This window comes from Seriola aureovittata, chromosome 2 (assembly GCF_021018895.1).
Source record: "Seriola aureovittata isolate HTS-2021-v1 ecotype China chromosome 2, ASM2101889v1, whole genome shotgun sequence".
Taxonomy (NCBI): Eukaryota; Metazoa; Chordata; class Actinopteri; order Carangiformes; family Carangidae; genus Seriola; species Seriola aureovittata.
In genome coordinates this window covers 24,787,783-24,811,668 of record NC_079365.1, presented here as the reverse complement: position 1 = coordinate 24,811,668, position 23,886 = coordinate 24,787,783, and the positions used below count along the sequence as shown (strand labels likewise).

The window sequence follows — 23,886 nt, the reverse complement described above, 5'->3', positions numbered from 1 at the left end:
GGCAACACTGGAGGTGAGAGAGGGGGAGGGGAAGAACAAAGGAATCAGAGGAGATGGTGGGAAAACATGGTGTGTTAGAGGAGAATGGTGCCTGGTTTTTAAAAAGCCACAGATGATCGTCTCTCATCGCCCTCTTGCATTTCACATATTCTGCTGAGACACAGCAGAGCATCTCTAAAAGAAGGTAAAATGAGGGAAGGAGGAGGGAGGATGGGAGGGAAGTCGGAGGCGAGGGAGAGGCAGCAGAAAGCAGGGGGAGGAGGGAGCGTTGTTGCGTCTGCCGCCGCTGTCATTCTGCTGCTGCGCGGTTCAGCGGCAGGAGGGTGTGCGGAAGGGAGGAGAGTGGAAAAAACGGAGGAAAGGAGGACGGGAAGGAAGGAGAGAAAGGGAGCGCCTGGGCAGCACTGCAACAGCTGCAGCTGCAGCAGCCTGTTAGGACGAAAGAGGGAAGAAAGAGAAGGCTGCAGGATTGCCTTAAAGGAAGCATTTTATATGGGCTATTTTTTTTTTTTTTTTTTTTTTTTTTTCTGCACAGGGAGAAGGGTTTGAGTAAGGAAGCCTGATTTCTCCCTGCTGATGTTTTTCTATATGGTCTCATGCAGGGGGCATGCTTGGAAATAGTGTGAAAGGCAGAGGAGATTTGAAAATGGAAAGGACGGATAGCACAAAGGCATACGGCCAAGCAGATGGCAAAGGAGTTGGTATGGCAGCTAAGAGGGCAAAGTCTGGAGTGCCCCAGAGCACGCAGCGGGGTGAACTGAAGGTTTACCGGGCGGGTAGCTCAGAGGGCAGGCTACCAGTGCCCTCCAATCTCCGCAAGCAGAGGTCTATGACAAACCTGGCTGTACTCACTGATGCTGAGAAGAAGTTGCATCTTTATGAGCCAAAGTGGTGTGATGACATGGCCAAGCCCGGAGCAGGGCAGACCAAGATGGGCAAGCCAAAGACGGCAGGAGGCGGCACCGGTGCCGGAGGAGGTGCCCCTCTCTCTCGAAACCTGTCCAAATCTGAGCATTCGCTGTTCCAGGGCAAACCCAAGCCCTTCAGCCCTCTGGCTGCTCCCTCTGCCCTGAGCAAGCAGAGCCGCATACCTCGTGGTCCTTACGCTGAGGTGAAGCCCCTGAGCAAAGCACCTGAGGATGGAAAGTCCGATGACGAGATCCTCTCCAGCAAAGCAAAGGCCAACGCTAAGAAACAGGGAGCTGGGGCTGGAGGGGAGTCCGGTTCCAAGGGCCAGGTGGAGGAAGGGGGAGACAAGCCCTTCCTGAAGGTGGATCCGGAGCTGGTGGTGACAGTGCTGGGCGACCTGGAGCAGCTACTCTTCAGTCAGATGTTAGGTGAGTACAGCACAGCAGTCTTGATACCTCTACCACCCCAGGGCCCTCTACAGTACGTTTGGCCACCATGTGCTACAAACCAAATGCCCCGCTTGTACGATTTCTCAGTGCCTCTCAAAGTCAGCATCACGCCCCCTTTGATACAGCCACTACACGGCACCTGCTCGCTGCTGCAGACCCACATTTCCCTGGAATGGATTTTATGCAGCTCGCTGACTGAGGGAGAAAAAAAAAAAAAAAAACAGGAAGACGTCCTCATTGTGCTTGCAAAGCATGCTTTTCCTCTCATTATTTCATTGAATGCTATCCCAGCTTGGCGTTTCCACAGAAAGCTCAATAGTTAGTTGAATACCAAAGCTATAACGATGCTCTATTGTTCTTATTCCTCCAGCATGTCACTCAGGTGTCCGAGGCTTGGTGGCATTGATTATGTTAAACGTGCTCGCTTCCTATCATAACATAACTATCTAATTGCATGAAAAAGGCCTGAGGGGATGGAGATTATTACCAGCAGACTGATCTCCTTTCTAAAGCTCTCGTTTGCTGCAACATGTGCCGATGCACTCGAGGGGTCCGTCCGCTGCCTCCGTGCATGCTTCTAAAAACAAGAGATGGGGAAGACGGCATGCCATATTGAATTCATTTCAGGCACACACACATTTAGCCACCTCCCAGCTCCATTCATCTGTATAGCTCTGACAGATGGTTTACACCCTGTGTACTACAATGGTGCAAATGGCAGAGAAAATGGCTTTCCCTCTGGAGGAGGTAGGTCAGGTTTATCAGTAGGAAGGACTTCTATGAATAAACAGGGTGTTGATCAATAATGATATGATCCTGATGACTGCATCCTTTTTTGTATGTTTTGTTATTTTCTTTGTGCCTCTGTGTTTTTGATTACAGGTGCAGCGTGTATCTAATTATGATCTGTGTTTTGCCTTTGGCAACTTTTAAATTCAGTGCTACCCACAGGAAGCATTAAGCCTCAAGCCCAGCTTTCCTCTCAGATTTACCTGCAAAGTGCAACCTGCTGTTATTTTATATGTTCAATCTTAGTTTAAAAAAAAAAAAAAAGAATCTTTCCGGCTATTTAGATAACAACTGGGTAGGAGACTTATTCTTTATAATACTAAAAACAAAGGGGTTAAATTGCAGACATCTTGCCCCTGGTCTCTGATGACACACTTGACAGAAGGTTTATAAATTAAAAAAACTGTAATATTAGAGTGCAAAATAAAAGCTAATTTACTGACACTTTGCGTTCATTCGCATTCCTAATATCCCACTACTAGTTAACAAACATGGTGCAAGCATGTCATATACCAACAAGCATTTCATGTACAAATTCAATAATTCATTATTCCATTATTCATCAGGAGAGCATGTTCCCTGTTGCATCTTAACGAACACGTCTGTGGTGATTTGATCTGTTATCCATGCCTCATTAGCCTGTATGGATGTCTATCACTCATGTTAGTCACACTTAAAGCCTAGTATGAACTGTAAGCAATGCAGCATGCCGTGGATAGCAGCATGGCATCACAGGGTATATTTTGTGTGACTGAGTGTGGAACCACAACCAAACATTTCTAAGAGCCCTGCAGATTTCTGCACCACACCCACCTTTGCTTTATCAACCTAATTGCATAAAATTTGCAGCAGAATGCCTCGGGCTGATACATCCTTTCTGCTCAATACATCGCATTGTCCTCAATGATGTTTCCAAATCAATTCAAAGTCATTATTTCTCAAAAAGGGAGTTTATCATCTTAATGAATAATGTATCATCATTTGAGATGATAATCCCATGTGGGCCTGTGATGCAAGTCAAGTGCTTTGTGCCCATGAAAGGAAGAACAGCCACCAAAAATGGAAAGATGGGAAACAATCGCAGCACTGATAATTCACTTGCATTAATTAAAGTGATAAATGGAGAAAAATATCTTTAATTATAGTAATATTGATGTTATGTATTCAGGACAGCAGTATCTGAATACTCCTTTCTGCATGTTAGACTGGACCTTTTACCCCATTTCCTTACTGTACATGTACAGTACAGTGGACATGATTGTTACTTTAAATAGCTCTTTCCATTCATAGTCTGCAGTATATTTAAGGCCTGATTAATGCTTAATGCTGTGCTCTACTTCTGCAGTATATCTCATTATGAGCTCACTGAAAGGATGCTTTTATTTCTGAACATAGAAGGTCTCTTTGTTTACCATTATGACATCAAGAATGGTCAACTTTGTAAAAAGACTCATTTATTAAACTCTCCATGTAAGTTTGTGCACCATGGCTTTCGTACAACACGAGAATGTTGGATATACTGCAATAGCAGTAAATGAAAGGAACATAAATCTCAAATCACGTGCCTTTTTTTTTTTTTTTTTTTAAATGATGAATGTACTATGACGAATATATCCCAGGTCATTAGGACGATAGATTCATATCCACAAAGAAAGCAGAAGATCAGAGTAGTACAGACAGCAGTAGCTGCTCATGGAAGAGCTCTTCTCTAAACAACAACGAAATGAGAAAACCTCATTTCATCCTAATTGTATATGATCTGTCATGCAAGATGTCCACAAGCGTAGCAATGGCCTACAGCTATGTAGACTCACAGTGGAGAAGGTACAGGGGACCTTTTCAAGCCCAAAATATCAGTCAAGTCATTTCTGATGATGTATTATTTAAATATCACAGATAAAATGGCAGACAGCCTGTGTTTTGAATTGTTAATTTCTCTCTGTCTGCCTCTTACACAATTTAGAAGTTGTGGGGATGATTGAATGGGAGTGTGTATTTTTGAAGACAACTGGGGGTGGAATCTGAAGCAGCCAGTTTGAACAAATCTACAGCAAAGCTGCTACATAACCCTGCTGTGATTCTTGGGCCAGAGAGCCGTTGGTTTTCTGTTCATTAAAAGCTGAAACTTTCAAATTTATTTAAAGGCTGATCATGTTAAATAGTGAGTGATGGCTATTCACGGCGAGGGTTGTATGAGAAGTGCTGAATGTGCTCTTTTTTTTTATTTAAGCCAACAAGTTATTTTCACATCGGCATTCACTCACAGTGACCACTCACCTGGCATTGTGAGAAACTCTGAAAAGCTCTTGGTCGACTTGAACTACAAGAAAAGCACCCTCTTCTTGTTTGGTGCCAAAGTAACATTTTTTTTCAGAAAAGTGACTCAGTGAAACGAACTTCAAAATGAACTGCTTATAAGGACTATTGGTTTTCCCATGATCATCATGTTTGTTTATAGGAAATTAGGCTAATGCCTCGATTTAACTGGTGCAGCATCAAGGACCTTTAATGTGGATTTAGTAGTGTTTCTAGGGTTAATTACTGAGGGCCTCTAACAATGTTTTAGAATCCCTTTTGCCACACTGTAATCTGCCTCTGCTCCATTTCAATATAGAGCACTTCCTGTGGTGTTGCATCATTCATAAGACTTTAGTGATTCAGATCTGCTTCAGTATTCTGTCCGAGTTTTCCCTCTCTGTACTGTAGGCATCACTGCAATGCAGGGTGCCAGAGGACCATCATTCACTGCATGGGAACACAGTGAATTTTGAATACAGTATATACTCAGAACAGATGTGATTCACGTGTGGGCTCTGTGTCCAGGATTCCTGGTTGAGGATATTCCCAGAAATGAGCATTAAATTAGCAGCATCACAGGATGCTGCAAGAATGTGATGATGTGATGAAAGATTTATTCTTAGACCCACTCTTCTTTACTCTTCGCCAAATATCCAGTCTTGGAATACAAATGATGGTCGTAGCAACTATAGCTATATTAAACTTTTTTATGGTGATGTTAAGGTTAGCGAAAGAGTTTTGGTTTACTCTTTAAAAAATAAAAAAAAAGTCCATGGTGACTTGAAACATGAGACAGAATGAGTGTACTTTATTAACATTTAACTAAAACCACAATCTTTTACTTTTCTGTGAACATGACTCACGCAGCGATTGTGTTCACCACCATAACAGAACTGGAAAAGAAATGTGGACTGTATAAACATCATTTCTAGGAGACGAGGGGAGGTCACCAGTCTATAAACCAACTGTACACACTCAGAATTCAAGAAAAGGAAGGATATGGATAATCTAACATTAGAACCAGATTCACTTCACATGTTGCATATTTATTTATTGTTGTGTCCAAAACCATCATGTACTATCTATGTTCTGCTAATAATCCCACAATGCAATACTTCACATTTTATAGATGCAAACAGTCGCGTGACATTTGTCAGTTATGATGGAAAATGATAGTGTGATCTTTAATCTTCCTGCTGGTATGGTTTTAAATGTGTAAATTGTGTATGTATGTTGTGTGTGAAAATTCACACCTCATAGACACCTGGCTGAATCAGCTCAACATCCAGTTATGATGACGCCACATTGTTTGACGTATGGTCCCCTGATGTCCTCGCCTCTTCCCCAGACTTTCCAGTCATTTCTCTCCCCAAGGGATTTTGTCTAAACACGCCACAGTGGAAAACATCATCGCCTCTCCTTGTGTTTTTGAAACATTGAGGCTTCTGTCACTTGCTACAGCTAACACAACAACACTCTTAATTGTTCTGCGCTATTGATTTGACATGGTCATGACCCACTGTCTCGACACTTTACATTGCGCGCAGCTTGATCTAAATAAGCTAATCGGAGGTGAAGTGCTTTTGGCTGCAGTTCAGCATATTGTTGGCTTCACGACTTCCGCTGAATGACTCTGAGAAAACACTTTACAGATCAGAAAACAGAAACTCTGGATAGAAAAAAAACCTCAGTGCCTTGAAAGAGATCCTGGTGTGGCACAAATGTCAGAATACATCCCCCTGGTGGGCGCTCTAAGTAACAGGCAACCTATCACATTTTCAGGATGTACCATGTCACTCCAGAGGGGGTACAGCTGGCGTTACCATGGTGAAGCAGCTCATGGAGTGAAATTTGTCTGCCTAATGATGTGAACATGCTTTGGCTGCGTGTTTACTAGGGAGACACCTGTCACATAAGTCCAGAAACACAAAAATGCGATTAAGGACATGCGTTAGTGTGTGTGACCTCTCTTATAACACACTCATACACACACACACACACACACACACACACACACACACACACACACACACACACACGCGCAACAGTGAAACAGCAGCTTGTATCTGAGTTTTACTTTGACTCTGTGAATGTTTTATAAACTTTTTTCTGCATGACTGACCCACAGACCCCGAGTCTCAGAGGAAACGGACTGTGCAGAATGTCCTCGACCTCCGCCAGAATTTGGAGGACACCATGTCAAGTCTGCGGGGCTCCCAGCTTAGCCATAGGTAAGTGCCCTCTATTAGCATTTTCGAATTTTGTATTGTTTCATAATGGTGTCTCCTTTTCCACTGGCTAATGTCTTATACGAACAGAAGACAGCGCATTGTAAAATCATAGGATAAAATCATAAGACAAATCCCGTCCATGGTTTTAATCTGAAAGGAAACACACTGTTATGTGAACTAGCTTGCTGGATCGATACATAACACAATCATGTATAAACAGTTGTGTTGTGGCCACTTGGAGAGTTGCCACCTGGTGAACATCTGGCTTCCATCCTTCTTAAATAGCCCGTCTCTTTTTCTTGGTCATGACTTCATTCTAGGCATCTCTCTGTTTGGCTCTCACAGGCAAAAGGCCCAGGCAATAATTTGTTGCAACAACCACAACATAACAAGACACTGGGGGAGAACAGCTCTTTATTTCATTTGGACATTATACTTGGAATGTAATATCCTGTGTAACAAAAACCCAAAGATAAGGAACAATGACCTGCTTATATCTCTTCTATATTCTCTTATAAACTTCTATTAATGAGTATTTCTATATTAAAACCAAATCAATTATCTCTAATTTAAAATAGGCACTCATTGTGATGTTGCATAGGAGACATTTCTGAATCTCTGAAGCTTTTCAACCTCATTTAGCTCACATTTGCAGAATGGTTGTGTATAAGCTCCTCTCATCCGCCCGTTAGGGCAAACAAACATCAGCAAGCAATTTTTCCTAAACTGTAGCTGAAACACCAATAAAATACTTAACTATCAGATGCCCAGAAACACAGCCTTAAATAAATGCTAATATTGTTGCATAATTATGCAGTTGTTTTCTAAAATGTGAATAATAAAACCTTTATAAGCTAGTGATATGGTGGTGGTTATGTGTCTGCCAGCTTGTTTTGTTTTTTTTCTGCCACCTAGTGGCCAGAAATGAATTAAAGCAGCTTTAAATTCTTCTGTTTTACTATGTCTACTAGAGACAATTTTACCATCACATATATTTTGGCATCAGTGTATGTCAAAAATAGTTAACAAAACATTATAATACAGACATGCCTAAGATATGTTTAAGTTCATTTAGAGAGCGCTACTTCTTCAGGGCAGCCTGGACACTGTATCAGAACGTGACAAGATAGTCCGAACCGGGTCGGGGCTCGCTGGTTAGTAAAACAAGGCATTGCTTTCCACCACTGGAGAGCTCTTAGTGAGGAAAGGAATGAAGTTCGATGCTGAACTGAAGTTTCTTCTAGACTAGTAAATAAACAGCTGTAAATGCTAACACTGGCTATGCAGTGATAGCAAAATGAACAAATAGCTCCTTTAAATAACTTATATATTAAGGAATAACCAAAAAAACAAAAGCGCTTTCAAATTAATTTATAATATCAGTAACAACATGTTTTTTATCCATCAGTCAGCTATCCATTATCTTAACTGTGAAATCTTGTGATTATACATACTTGACATTGACTAGTAATATTAATGAATGGTTGAGAAGAATTCTCAGTAGTTATCTTGATAGACATTATTTGATCTCTGCTGTCAATGATTCAAATGTCTGTTAATCAACATACAATGTCACTCATTGACAAAAGTAAAAATTCTCATTTTCAGTACCGGCATATGGCACCACTTAGCCTCCATATTGATAAATTATCCATCAACAATGGATAAAAATATCCCCATGGTCGTAGCCATTGCAATATTTATTTGGGTGAGCTGGTTCATCTAGTTATGTAATCAGCAGACACAGACGCTCGCAGCCATTTGGAGGACATTTCTAACACTGACCCACTTACAGTGCGTGAATAGGAATAGGAGTGAATAGGAAAACTATGATATACACTATAACGAGTAATGGTAAGCGGTGTATTGCCATTTGCGGCAGCATTTCTTGGGTGTGGTCATGTGAAGCAAAGCTCCTTGGCAGGAGAATGATGTTGTCTGCTGGTGAGTATAAATATATATTACTCCAAGAGATAGATGCCATGTTGAGACAGAGATATCGGGTCATTCTCCTCTTTGCCTTTGGGTTGAGATGCCACATTTCTAGCTTTAGTCCCTGAAGACAATACAGTGCCACAGTGTATATGGCTCAGTAGTAACCCAATGCCACTGTAGGTTTCTTTTAAGGACTTCTGACAGAGAAATAAAGATGTTTTGCTTGCTTCTTTGGTCTCATCCTTTGCAATATTGTTGATATAATGATTTGGTGTGTAATTCTAGACTATAAATGGCTCAAATATATAAAGGTAACACACACTGACCCTTTCCCCATGTGTCTCTCCAGCTGTCTGGAAAGCAGTAATGTGGGCTATGACAGTGATGAGACCAACGCTCGCAGCATATCTAGCCTCTCCAACCGCTCTTCACCTCTGTCCTGGCGCCACGGTCAGTCCAGCCCCCGTCTTCAGGCAGGTGACGCCCCATCCGCAACAGGCGGAGGATACCAGGGGAGTAAGACTGGCTCCCAGTATACCGCCCATACGATGCCAGCTCGCTGCTCCAGCCGCATCAGCAGCACGTCTCGCATTGAGCTCATCGAAGGGTTGGATGTGGATGACACCGATCTCAAGTCTGGTTACCTGAGTGACAGTGACCTTCTAGGAAAGAGCCTGCCGGATGACGATGACGACAACCTGGCTAACGGGTAAGAGTATCTGAAGACGTGCATTGCTTTGAACCTCTTGTTACCATGACAACATGAACCAATTAGTGACTGCAGACGACTGGATGCTGGTTTGTCCTTTGGGCCTCTACCTTATGACTTTGAAAAGGTCAGCTAGGAAATGTTGTCGAATTGCATTTGACTCGCTGGAGTCAGGAAGCTGGTAGGCCTTCAGCTGTAATTGCTAGACATTGTTCCACGCCACATTTCACTATCTAATTAGGTTGCATAGACCATATACATTTCAACTGCAGTGCCAAAAACTTTTATGAGGGAAACTTTAAATGCCGACACGGTGGGTTTTTGCTATGTGTTGATATCTGATGTTTTGCACTTGGCAGACGTATCAAAGAGCTTTCATCAGCAGTCTCTGCAGACACACTGTCTTTCTTTCTCAAAGTGCTCATGACATTGTCAGAGGCTGTTTTTGCTGACTCTGAGAGAGCGCTTTCTCAAGTTTTTTTACTGAGGAGAAAACTCATCAGATATCGCTTTGGTTACACAATAAATGCTCTGGAATAAATTGCGCATGGTCTAAATGTTGTGAACACTCAACAGGTAAAGAGGCAACAAATAGTTTAAATCACACAATGTGACAATGCTTTCCTTGTTAACAGGAATGCCACATCTTACGATTCCTCTTCCTTTCTCTTTTTTTCTTCCTACTCTTTGCCTTCACCCTTGCTGTCCTCCTCTTACATCCTTTGTGTGTCTTTATCTAATTTCTTCTCTCAAGTTGACAACTGACAGCTAGAGTCAGAGAGAGATGGAGAGAGTGGGAGAAAGAATCCAGGACAGTTCTCTTGTGTGGTTGAGCAGCTTTATCGCTGTTGCACATGCAGTGGGATTTAAGCTCAATCTCTGGAGCGCTCGCTAGGCCCTGCATGCCAGGTCACGTTCTTACTACAGAGTGCAATGAGGAGAAGAAAGACATGACACGTTTTAGATGAGTAGAAATTAGAGCAAAGAAGGAAAAGTGTAAAATTAACTGGGTCCGTTTAAATGAAGGTCTGTAAAATTTGCAGCTGAGGTGAATCAGGATGGCATGATACGACTGATGGGGAGAATGATAAAAACAAAACAAACAAAAAAACCAAGACGAGACATTCTATTAAATAAAAATGGATGACTAGCTCCATGTGAAAAGGTTTAGCATTTTGGGAGGAAAGAGGTGAAAAAGATCAGACAGCAGAATCCTGATAAGGTTAGGATTAAAAGGGGATTATGTCATATGGGTCCATTCCTCAGTAACATCCATGCACTCAAAATCCACTTAAATCTGACGTGTATTTTGCCCTGTCCTTTGCTGAACCGGCTCTGCTGTGGTGATTCAAATTTATGCGAGAGGTGAACTTGGGGGACTCGCCCCTGCTTATAACACCACAGGCACCAAAAATGCTAACTGTTTTTACATAACTGCTGTTTAGAAATGCCTCATCATGCTCAGTGTTTGGGCCCCCAATGTCAGCAGTCCCCAGAGACGCTTTCAAGGTGACTGTGAAAACAGCCTGATGAGTCCAACTGATCCCAACAGTAGATTATTACCATTTACACCAAGAGGATTATGGGCTTGTTTGCATACATGCTATGGAAATGTCTCTTTCTGTGGGTTATCTCGAGAGTCGTAATAGGCTGGATGCCAAAATGCACCAAGATATGTATTCGCTTTGACCTTGAATAGGTTGCGTGCTTGTAGTTGGAGGATAGAACTGATTTCTATGCTTTGCTGGTCTGTAGTTGCATTAGTCTCAGTGGAAACTATCCCTGATTCTCCTGCAGGAATACTGTATATCAAGAGTTAATCCTGCCCCCCTCATAAAGATACCAGCAGCCTTTGGTGTAGATTACTAGCTAATCTAATTTTTGAAGCAGGCTCCACAGCACATGCTCTGATTTCTTCTTATAGTATCCTCTTGCAAATTCTGTGATACATTTGTATTTGTACTGTACACCCCCTGTCACACACTCACAGTTCACCTCATTGAGAACCATGAGCTACCAGCTCTTGAAAATAGATCAGGCTCCTCCTGCGTAACCATGGAAACCATCTTGAAATAGACTGTAAGGAGAGGTGCAATTTGTGCTCGCTTTTACTAAACCCAGTTTAACATTGCCGTACATTTGACTGATTTTGAATTAGCCTTAGTATAATTTACTCTATCTGAATTGTAGAGTTTAAATTATAATGCTTGGATAATGTAAAAACCAATGTACATAATGCTTCAAACAATCTGGAAAGAGACATGTGAAATAATAAGACAAAAGACATGTTGTTGCTCAACCCTTTTTATATGAGACTGTATAATAAGGGAGCAAAATGGAACTGCAGCACATCACTGGATATCTAATGGATATTGATTAACCCACACCAGACAGCGCTGGCTAGCTAAGGCTAAATGTATACACGCTGACAGTAATCACTGCTTCTGGGTGTCCGCCTCATCAATAATCTGGTACCAAATACATGCCAATCTCCTCATGGACTCCCATCTTTCAACCAGAGAGGAATAGTGACATCGCTACAGTGACACAAAGCTTCATGTTAATCTGCTTTGTCCCAGTTGAAGAAAAAATTATTCTGATGCTGTTTTATTAATCATTAATACATCCTTCCTGTTGTCCCAGGAAATAGAGAGAGTATTATAGAGTATTCATCTGTTGGCAGTTGCTATCATTGCTAATATTACTGTATGTCATCTCACAATAAACCATAAAGACCGACAATACCTGCTTAAACCTGCATTATCTGTGTTTGACCACCAGAGGATAGAAGAACTCAGAAAAAAAAAAGCTGACATACACACAGCCCTGACATACTGAATAATGCCTTCTGAAGTTGTTGTTGCCTTCGCCATGGACGTTATGTTTTTCACCCGTGTCTGTTTATTTGTCAGCAGGATTACGCAAAAAGTACCAATTTGCACCGAACATGGTGAAGGGACGAGCCGTTGACCCGGGAAGAACCCATAGAATTTTGGGGCGAATCCAGATCGTTTACTATGAATTTGAATTTTTCTCTCCTAAGTCTGGTGTATGTTGTTTGACTTTAGCCTGGTGGAGGTCTGCGCTCTCTGAGTGCCCCTCTATTTGACATCGGGTCACAGAGGCAGTGATTCAACTTTGTGGTAATAACTTAGACTGTACTTTGTGATGTTGTTGTACTGGATCGCATTATTAGATCTCGTAATGGCTGATGTTTTTACAGTGGCTGCTATTTTTATGGTCAATCAGTGCATCGTCCAACTTGCAGTTGCTGATGTGGAAATATAGAGGAACTATTTACTTTTAGTCACAAGTGAAATTGCCATACTTACGTCCAGTGTAATATTACAATTATTCATAATTTCCCATCTCCCTCAGTAGACTCTGTGTCTGCTTGAAATATTAGTTGCATTTAATAAAACAAGCTCATGCTCATTTCACTGAATATTTTTGAGACCACCGTACAGTGAGTGAGTGTTTCATGTCTCAGAGGAATGTTGAGACGGCTTCTTATTTAACCTTGACCACTTCTCACCACGTCCAAAGTCATAACTGTTTCCTGTGGTTACATTCTTCACACCATACTGGCAAAGTTTAACTATCACTCATATGATATCACCCCACTGTAAGCCATATTTAAAACACTGGTTTATGAGTAGAGCAGTAATCACATTATATTATTGGTGGTATGGCTGCGTTTTCCATGTCTGGCATATATATTATGACTCCTAATCAGCATTCAGTGTCATTTCAGCGGTGTTCAGTCAATTATGGCTGATGTTTTACAGGCACTCAAATATAGTATATGTAAGCAGTTTGGTTTAGGTTCACTTTTCATGTCTAATGCAGATGTTCACCAGGAGAATGACTTGTTTTTTCCATAATGTCATTTCGTTGATGGGATGAACCCAAGCCTAATGTTTGTAACAGAACGCAAGAATTTCACAGGAAGCCTGAACATGATTATTGACAGATTTATGTATCGTCTTGGCAGATTAACAGTTTCGAAAACCTTAAATTGGAACGTCTCAATGAAAAAAGGCAAATGTCTTTCAGCATTTGGTTTGTGTCCAAACTCTTTGGCTGACTGAGGAGGGAAGCAGCGAAAGGCGCTTTGGCTACAATAATGAGCTATTGATGAGTACAGTGCTTCATAGAAAGCTGAAGCCCTGCCTTACTTTCAGGCTAGCTCTTGTTGCACAAAATGTTTTTTTTTTTCATGAATCTCTCGTAAAACACGAAACATAGAATACTAAGTTAGTTTTACGCTGCACCTGAGCATCAGAATAATTCATCGTGTGTCAGCTTTTAATAAATCTATATTGGCAGTTAGGTTTGACTGATATTGTTTTTGAAGTTCACTTGTAATTTAAAGCACGAGATTTATAGAATTGCTCAGTTTACTTAATTCCCCTTCAGTCCCAGTCATGGACTGTTGCTCTAGCCAAGCTGAGACCTACTGCTGCTGATACAGTTATACCCCGATTTAAACCTGGATTAAGTAATTTTTTTTTTTTTTACCCTTTGGGGCAGCACAACAAGCTGTAATCATATCGACATTAAGGTTTGCCAAATAATGAAATGAATATGGTGAACATGTTAACAGTTTCAGGTTTACACAGAGAAGGAGCAACATCAGAATTCATTTGGAGTTGTGTTTCAAGCGACCTGATGAATATAAGTATGTTCACCCTCCTGTTAGCTCAGGTTTGGTTTCCACTAACTCTTCCGCTAATATCTTGCTCATTTAACAGTTTAAAGCTCCACTATTTTTACCAACTAGTCACTAACTTAGAGCATAGAGTGGCTTCATCAGAGCTTTTTTTCCACTGACAACAGCTGCTTCACATTACACATAATGGTTTGATCTATCTTTAATAAAATAATATTGATTAGAGTAGCTTTAATTTTATGCCAAATGAAGAGGGTCGATATCACTGTCAAGCCTAATAATAATATAACGTGAGCTGTAGAGAACAGGAATTTTAGACAAGAATGGACAGGGAAGTACATTTACCTAATTTGGCGTCTCACGCAAGACTTAAATATAGACTATACTATAGATATGATATAGAATATATTTTACCAGACACAGATCTGTTTTGGATAAATATCACAGATGAATTAGATAGTTTTATTGTTCACATGTTACTCGTCTGGAAAATTTATTAGATCTCATAATGGCACCATATGCTGTTCATAGCCTCACACGTTACACAGAACAAAGCACAGTTTCATCATAGCCCATGCATACAGATTACACATTGTGGAAAAAGACATGGTGCAGGTTGAGACAAAATGACTGGATTATTATCCTACACTGTTGTCCTGTACTCCTGTGTATGCGAGCATGTGGACATCTGGGGATCTGGACTGCACTAGCTTGTGTTTCTGTGTAGCAGCATGCAGGCAGCGATGCAGAGCAGAGAAAGGAGACTGGTTCAGCAGCATCACACCTCTGATCATGCGGCAACATGGCTCGGGATGTGCTACCATGGCAACCGTCTTCCACTGACCCACTGATGGGCTGCCTTGTGTGTCAGTGTGATAGCTTCTGAACGGATGTACGTGTGGAGGATGTGCATCTCTTGCTGCTGGTTTGTTTGAGATGAAGAGAAGAAAGAAAGGAAAAAAAGAGAGAGAAACATAGACGGTGAAAATGAGAGTCGGACAGAGGGACAAAGATGGGGTAGACAGACTGACAGTGAGAGAGACTGGTGTGAAGACGTCATGCTAACCACTTAATTAGATTGTTTTGTAATTGATACTGTGGGGGGAATGTGTCTGCATACAAAGCTATTGTTTTTATTTCCATTTATATATTGATATTTCCAGGACTTACAGTAGCACTGGTTTCTGGTTTTATTTAATTCAAGCAATCTGGTGTGGAAAACTGTATGATTGACCCAAAAAGAAAAGGAATATTTAATTCCTTTGATAGTGAAAACATACAGATCTATATTACAGAGGAAATTATATATCGTTTTCCACTCACACATGCACCGAATGCATTTCATTGCTCTCTTTTCCTACATCACTGTATACTGTAGCTAAGCCGTTGGCTTAGTTTGCTCCTCTGGCAATGTCATTTCCATGGTAACCATAATAAAGCTTTGCCCATGTAGTGAGTGGATCTGTTAAAGGCTTGGCATGTACAGTATGAAAGTGAGTGTAATTTTCTAAATATTGGAATACTTTACAGCCTCACTCGTGGAAACTATGTGTATCGACAAACACATTCTGTAATGCACAAAGGGTTTGCTGCAGTCATCTGATCCTGGATCTGTGCCCCTGGCAGTCTGCATTCAATTTCCCTTTCCTGCCCGTGTTAGACCTCTCTATAGTCACTGAGTGCTTCCCTGACTATTGAAGCCTCACACGTTTTCTGACCTACTTAAACCCATCTGCACAAAAATTGAGCTTTGGCCTCTCTGGTCTTGGTCTTCCGCAGGCGCTGCTGGGATTACAGTTTCGTGAGACCACCTCTTGGGGTCAGTCCTTTATGGGCTACGGCTCAGTAAGAAGGGATGTGGTTTTCCTGCCTCTGAATACTACACACACCCACAAGACGGAGACCCACAAATCATCCTCAAATATTTCTTTCAAGCTGAGTTAATTTGTCATTTGCATATGTTTCAAAGTGGTTGAAGGAAGAACAACAATATAAAGCTTTTCCAGCAGAGCCAGTCATGAGTTACTGTTACACAGACACATAGTGCACATAGACCTCCAAAGTCAGCAGCTCAAACACATCTGGGGTCAATATGGAGCTCTCATTCCCCAACAAGGGTCAGTAAAGTACTGGATCTAGAGGGCCCTCACCACCGCTCACCCCCTCAACACCAAACCCGCCTCCACCTTCACCAGCGTCCTCAGCCACGTGAATAATGGACCATTACAGCAGCACCCCAGGGTGTATGAATCATCCCTGTATCATGTCTGCGTGTGGTCGTCTGGGTGTGCAGTTTGGATTCCACCAGTATAATACTCAGCCCCAGGTGGAAAATTTGATACATCACCGTTTTTTCACAATATTATGTTTAAAAATGTAAATCATATGGTACCTGTTAACACATATGTTAACTAGTAACAACATGTCACTATGTTTATCAGAGTTGGTACAGAAATGTCAGATTATCTGCTTAAAGTACGGCTAAAGAGGTCTGTTTTTTCAGTTTAGTTCATAATATATTGCTTTATGTTAAATTTGGCTCTACGTCACCTCTGTGTTGATACTGAAGCTGCATTACTCAGATAGCAAGGAGTTTAAGTTCAATTTTTAAGTGCCGTATCAATCAAGTTGGTATGAATTTGTGTTAGTGGAGCTGAGATAAAAACAGAGCACAGGAAAGTGTCATGAAACAACACAACATATTAATTCAAGACCAGCACTATGTTCCAGACTATCAGGCTGTAAATGTGGCACCGCTTGAGACTGTTGGTTTCAGGATGAAGTGTGCATAAGCTGTATCGTGGGCTACATCTGTGGAGAGGGAAAGGGGGGGGGGGGTTTCCTGTATGAGGTCGATGGAGACTGTACATTCATTTTTCCAGTCCAATAATCTGACGACAGGACCCTTTTCCGGGGCTTTGCGGAGATGGGGTGGCCGGCTACTGTCCCAGACACAGGCACTGATGCATCTCAGACCCATTTACTACACTGATTTAACACTGCTCTGTGATGACGGCAGCCCAATCCAATTTGCCTAGCTATGGTCAAGGTCTGTACAGTAAAATTAGGCACCGGGAAGATCAGAGATGTGCTGATGCAAAGCTCCGCTGGATTTTTCATCTGTAGTCCTTTTGAATGAATGAAATTGAAACAGACATAAATCACTGAACACTGTTTTCTTGTGATGCTGGCTTTCAGAAATGATTTCCCGCACTGTGCCACTGAATCAAATGAAGACTGACTGTTCTTACTGAGCATCCAAGGGTTGAAAATCCAGTGAAGTCCTATTTTTTTTCCCCTAAATGCCAAGTGGTGCCTCCCTTAATACAGTTGCATGCACACTGAACTGTAGCCATAGGAGGCCCAGCTTTAACTCAGTGTGCCTCCTGCTGGAAATCTAATGTCACGACACCACATAGAAACAGCAACGTAGTTGAGATCCAGATTTACTGTATAATTTTAATTTCCTTTAAGATTTATAGAGGTTTTATATTTGAATACAGTTTTACCTGCTGAGAATACTTGTTTTATGACTGAACATGAAGCCATCTAAAAACTATTGTGGCTGGAAGATGCATTACTTAGCCCAAAGTATGCAGACCCTTATCCATATACTTTTGCATACTTCTGATATTTGGCTGTTTTTCATAGTCTAGCCCCCTCAGATCCAATCAAGGGGGATTTTTATGCCACAGTACATTTTAGAAAAATACTGCGCCCACACATTGGTGGTGGCAATTTGGGGAAGGCTCTTTTCTTTTTCAACATGACAATGCCCCCCATACATGCACAAAGCCATATCCCAGTTTGGTGTTGAAGACTTGACTGGCATGAATTGCAGAAATGACATTTGAAAGAGCCAGAGCTTATTGTCCAACATCAGAGTCTGACCTCACTAATGATCTTGTGGCTGAATGGGAGCAAATCCCTGCAGCCGGGTTCCAAAATCCACTGGAAAGCCTTTCTGAAAGGAGTGGAGGTTTTTATGAAGCTGCATATATATCTGTCATTCTGAAGTAGTTTTTCAACAATCAAACATGGTCCTCATGGTTTGTGGGTCCACATTAATTTGGCTTGATAGTTTTTAAAAAATTTTGGTGTAGAAAAATGACTCCTGTCATGGCTGGTTGTTGGTGTTTCAGCTGTAATGTAATTTACTACCAAGTAGCTGCCAATTTGCACTAAATATTTAAAATATATTAACAAAGATCTTTGGAGAACTTGAGATTTCTTGTCTCTGTCCTTTATTCCCTTCAGTATATTTTTGAAATAAATCTTTGGACTTGCTTATTGTAGGACAATTTACTGCAGCAGAGGGAGACAGCACCATCGATGTATCAAAGGCCACAACAGTAAAGGTCAAATCATGAAAATGGTTTCCTGTCTGGTAACCTCAGTAAAAAAAAGTAAAGGTCCTCGTGGTGCTATAACTTCTCACAGATGGGCTGAATCTCTGTTTTTACAGTTTGTAAATACCCAAGCCCGGTGGTGGCAACATCACTGAATGACCTAAGCAAACGTTTAAAGGATGTTTCTGACACAAACCATTTGGTTATCAGTGTAGGGCAGCTGTTACTATACAGCGCAAACATGACTTCAAGCCTTTTTAGATGACAGTGTGTTTAGCAGCTGTGTGGCCTGGCTGAGATAAACAGGAGACATGAGCAACACAGTTCTTTTTTTTTTTTTTTTTTTTTTGTACTGTAAACAATTTATTTCAGTTGCCATTCTAGAAGACATGAGCATCCAAGTTTATGTTGTGCTATTAGAAAATTAAGCTTTAAAGTAACCAACAGGTATTTAAACTGAATGTTTTATGTGGTTTTTGAGCAAAACAGGCAGAGAGGTGAAGCTCCTTTTCAGATGCTGATCAGAGTGAGGATTTTAAAAAATAGAGGCAGACACAACAAGCTGCTATCAACTTGCATCTCACTCTGTGAAAGAGATTGTCTGCGTGTCTGGTACACACACTGACAGCAAAACAGTTGTTTAATTTTTACAAAAAGTAAAACCGCAGTCACCAAAAATTCCAGTTAAGCTGACTCTGTATTTATATTACAAAATGTGGCTGGATGTGGAAAAACAGAGAGCCTCAAAACTGTAATACATCATAGGGGTCAATAAGTTCTTTTTGTTTGAAATATTAGCTGTCGAAAACACTACAGTGTGTTTGTTTAGCATCTTTACTTTTTCTGCTTTGCAATGGATTTCCTCTAACATGAAAGGTGGATAAGTTCATGCTGTTTTATGTACAGTCCCTTGTTACTACATTTTGAATCAAAGTAATTCCAGCTAGACTCAAAGTGAACTGATTTTAACTGAAGAAGCGGACTGGGTGTGGGACCTCTGTGGCTTTACCTCCTGGAGTGGTTAGTTTACAGAACGGGAGATCTGGTGAGATCATCACCGTGAGACTGTTCCACTGCTAATGAGAAGGGGAGGGAGGTTTTCCAAGGCTGTTCATGCCTCACTGGAGGTGCTCGTGTCATCTGTGGGTTTGTGGTTGCACTCGCAGTGATTCAGCCTTTACCTTAAACTGAGTTTTTCCAGCTTGGCCGCAGAAGGTAATGAATGAAGATGGAACACAATTTATTTTTAGGGACATCAATCATGTCATCATCTGTAAAAAAGATGTAAAGGGAAGTCTGATGATGGAAAGGTCTATTTATATGGGCTAAAAATTCTTTGTCCTGTTGTATGTAAGTTTAAAACCGTGACAAAAAAGTGCTCATTCTTAACGCTCACTTGAGAAATGGCTAAAAACTAATTTAATTGCTTAACAGCATTTGTTCAGTTTAAGGTGGACCTAACAATGTTTACGCTAGATTCAGTGAATATATGATTGATACAAGACTTCAAAACAAATTCCTAGCAAGATGGCTCTAATACTCTTTAATATCTGCCCAGTTCTTATGGCTAAACTGGAAACTACTCAGCAGACATGGAGCAACATTGGCTTCCCATTGGAATATTGCATTGTAAATTAGGCTAATTAATTGCATAGCAGTTGTCATTCATCATTTTTACACAATTATGGAACTTAATATTTTTCTTAAATTGCTCCATCTAGTGTGGAAAAGTCATAGGAGCCCATCTCACTAAATCCAGCCTCACGCCGACCCTCCACTGTACCTGTAGTGACAGCTACTGCTAAGCTAATAGGCATTAATGCTCCACTATACAGTGTATACTGTAGTATAAAATACACTACACTGGCCTACTATATGTAATACATATTTAAAACATAGTGCTTCTTCTCTTACATGTAGCTTAAAGGAGTACTCCAACAATTTAGTATTCACCTTCCATAAAGTTGGGAGACTCACAAGAGACATTATGAAGAGAACATCAGAGTCAAATTGGAAGCAGCAGAAGCCTATGTATTGACTTGGGTTCCAAAAATGTTGGATCCTACAATTCTCAATATGCAACTCAAAATAGCATCTTTCATTAGACCCTCCCTGCCTCTTGAATGCATGCGTCTTTACTTATGGTCTTTACACCACACCTTCAGTTTGTAATGCAGGCTTTCAGATAAATTTTGTACACCAAGGCAAGTTAACCCTTATGACAACATCAGAGACATTTTTTTGTTAAAACTGTCAAGAGTCCCCGAGATCCACAAAACACATTATAGCCTACCCATTTTTACACAGGCTGAGTAGTACTTCTCTTGAGAAGTAAAAAATTGGTAGAGTGCCCCTTTAATTGGCCATCTTGCCTTCGGTTTTATTGAAATCCAACTCACTAGGTAACTAGGGGGGGGGGGGGGGGGGGGGGATCCGTGTTAGTCCCATTTTTTTGTTCCTCATGTATTAGCAGAATCCCCTACTCTTCTATTACAAAAAATATTTCGTCTCTTGTAAGATAAAACCTTTAAAACTAAAACCACCTTCTTGGTTTTCCACACATAACCCGTTAATCATCTTTAAAAGAAACTCATGGTTACCTCTGTGGTCCATATGCTAATACGTAAGGGGCTAATGCTTGTGTAGAAAGTTCTTTAGCTAACATTGATAAGTAAACAGTTCGATAAAAGAAAATATTACTTAATAGTTTTTTCTTTTTACTCAGTATGTATAACTTATATTTGTACTTGTTTGTAGGCTAATTATCTATGCAAAGTCAACTGAAACAAAAATCTGTTTCATTAACCGCTGCCGAGTAATGAGATTACTTTGAGGTTACCATGGATACCCTCGGTTCGACAGCCGTTGGCCATCATCTCACAGAGGAATATGGGGGTCTCTCTCCGGTCTCGTCATCCCTCTTCTTTTTTTCTCTCTCTTTTTTTGGGAGAGGGGGGGGGGGGGGTGGTGGTGGTGGTGTTGCCTGTCCAGTGACCGACTGCTTCTTTCTGCTCGCTGAATGGGAGAAAAAAGGGTCTTTGCTTGCGGAAGATATGAATTTAAATCTCAGCACACAGAGAATTAAAGGAAGTTGTGCTTACCGAAAACTGTAAAACGGTCACAGATGAGCGGTCGTGTTCTGATCGGGAAGGTGCCTTCTCTGCAGTCGGCGCCAAGAGCTAAAAGGACTTTACTTTTTACGCCAAGGTAATAATGACATTTCACTACTGCTTTCTCTTAAACACACCGGACAACGTTTTCGACATCTTTATAGCTGTGTTGAATTCTGTTGAAACGCTACAGCGCTTTCTTTATTTGCCCTCTAACTATAATTTATCCAACGATAATGGCTGTTCCTTTTATGGGGACTGTGGACTAATAGATTTATTCGCAGGCTTTAAATCATTGTTAAGGTGACTTGGTTTTTGACTAACGTTACAGTATGGTAACATTAGCCGATAAACTACTCGTGTAGAAGATTAATTAGGCTGTTTTGACTACATTTTCGGTGCTTAGATATTGACATTATACTGTAATACATCCATGAGACAGTTGTCCAGTAAATACATATGTTTAGTAAATATATGTTTTTTGAGCTACAGCAATTTTACGCGTGTGAATTATGTTGACATGAGGTTGAATATAGTCATGAAGAAATGTGCTGGAGATTTATATGTTGACATTGATTTGGCTCTATAAATTATAACATCTGTGGTAACACTTTTTATTCTTGGAGGACACTGCAGTGCTGCTACCACAGCTATCTGTATAATAGAGGGTGTCTTCACCGCTCACTCAGCCATAGGCATGCAGTTCCAGGAGCCTTGTCTTTTCTGTCCTTGATGCAGAAAATATTGACAGTGCCAGATCTGAACTGCAAGATGCATTCGTCTTGTGGGCACAGTGCCTTATTTCATGTGATTTTATAAAGGATAAAGTCAACTCTTTTTTTTTTTTTTTTTTTAAAGAGCATCTGTGAGAAACCTAAACTTCTCCTCTTTCTATATAAAATGTTATGTGTGCTTGCTTTTCTTGCTTTGCCTGTCTTTGCAGTGGCTTCCACCAATGTTGCAGATCTTGCCATAGTGGCAGCCAGCATTTGTGTTTGTCCACATGTGTGTGTTTGATTTTAGTGATGCTGTTAGATGCCGGTCCAAGTCTGGACAGTGATTGCAATGTCCCCAACCTGCTCCACCCCACCAATCATCCCTGATTCTTCTTAAATCAAAATATTTTCACTGCAACCCAACTCAAATAATAGCATGGACACACAAATCAGAGAGATGTTGGAGCTGTGCCACAGAAAACAAAAAGTTAATTGCCACCCTATGGTTGAAATATGCACTTTGCTGGTGTACAACTCCCACCCTCCCCCTGTCTGGATTTCATCCCTGAGAGCAGACAGTTTGGCTTGTAATATTAACAGCCCACAGGCCCTCCTGCCTCTTCTTAGGCTGACATCCCTTTGGGGTTATTCATGGCCCCTCTGTTGCTCCTGACAGAGGTGGTATTGTTCAAACACACCACGAACATCTGCGCTCAATGTAAATCAAAATTATTCTCATTATTGATGGTATGTGAAAACGTAAAAAAAAACAAAAAAACATTTAAAATTTTCAAATCAAACATTTATCTTAGGTTTTTCCTTTCTCGTGTCAAACTTTGCCTCTGAGGTCACGTCTCTGTGGCCACAAATCCTCACTAAAATGTTGAATTTTGTGTGTCAGAATGCTCTAAACCAGTACAAAGTGTCAGGGAAAGCTTCATCTCTGTTTTACAACTGCGACTACAACTCAACTTCAGCCATGTGATTAAATCCAATTCTGAATGTGTATGGGCCATTTTTGTCTCCCTGTATTTTTCTATGCAATTCCATGTTCCCTGCCTCTGCTAATTGCAGACTGCAGACCCACAAAGAGCATTTTCAGCTCAGTGGGGAAAGCAAAAGAAAGGGAAAAGAACTGATTCAGCTCAGGCAGTGACTCAGCTTTTAAAAGGTCTTATTAATTTACCTTTTCCACTGTGCCACATTTTCGTGCGCCAACACAAATTTGATTACCACCTGTGGTTGCCAGAAGAAATGATGGGGAACGTAATTGTACAAAATCCGAGCTGGACTTGCATTTAGCTCTCTGGAGATATAATTTTTAAGTTCAACAAGGCATTATTGCTCTTCGAAAGCACATAAAAATATTTCACTCTTCAATTTTAAACTCCCCTTGGACTCAGAACTGTTTTATCCTTCGGTGATGTTTTGGTTGACTGAGAGGCTACACTTCTGTTGAACTCCACACAGTGATCTGCATTTTAAATGTATTCAAATATGAATGCATCCAGAGATCTGATGTCCAGTGAGTAGTTTCCATCCCTGCCTTCCTTGCGTAAGGGGCCACTCTGGCAGCATCTGTTTCAGGGCGATGCAGGACGTCATTGTCGGGCGGAGGGAAGGGTCAGGAAGGGTTTAGGAGCCTGTCACTCTGATTTCACTGCTTCTTTAGAGTTTAGAGCATATGAGACTGCATTCTAAACCCTGAGCAGTCACTTG

The 23,886-nt window shown here is 41.0% G+C and overlaps 1 protein-coding gene across 10 annotated transcripts in view; it reads left to right on the top strand.

The window, feature by feature from the left end:
• Positions 1 to 23,886, top strand: part of nav1b (neuron navigator 1b) — an 84,355-nt gene that overhangs the window by 38,324 nt on the left and 22,145 nt on the right. For 6 of the 10 annotated variants that reach the window (XM_056390824.1, XM_056390832.1, XM_056390857.1 and 3 more), the window contains exons 4-5: positions 6,574 to 6,676; positions 8,961 to 9,320. In XM_056390824.1, coding sequence (XP_056246799.1) covers positions 6,574 to 6,676; positions 8,961 to 9,320 — 463 coding nt within the window. Of the gene's footprint in view, positions 1 to 296; positions 1,338 to 6,573; positions 6,677 to 8,960; positions 9,321 to 23,886 lie in introns of those variants that run through there. The other 4 variants (XM_056390881.1, XM_056390872.1, XM_056390864.1 and 1 more) reach the window with 3 other exon arrangements.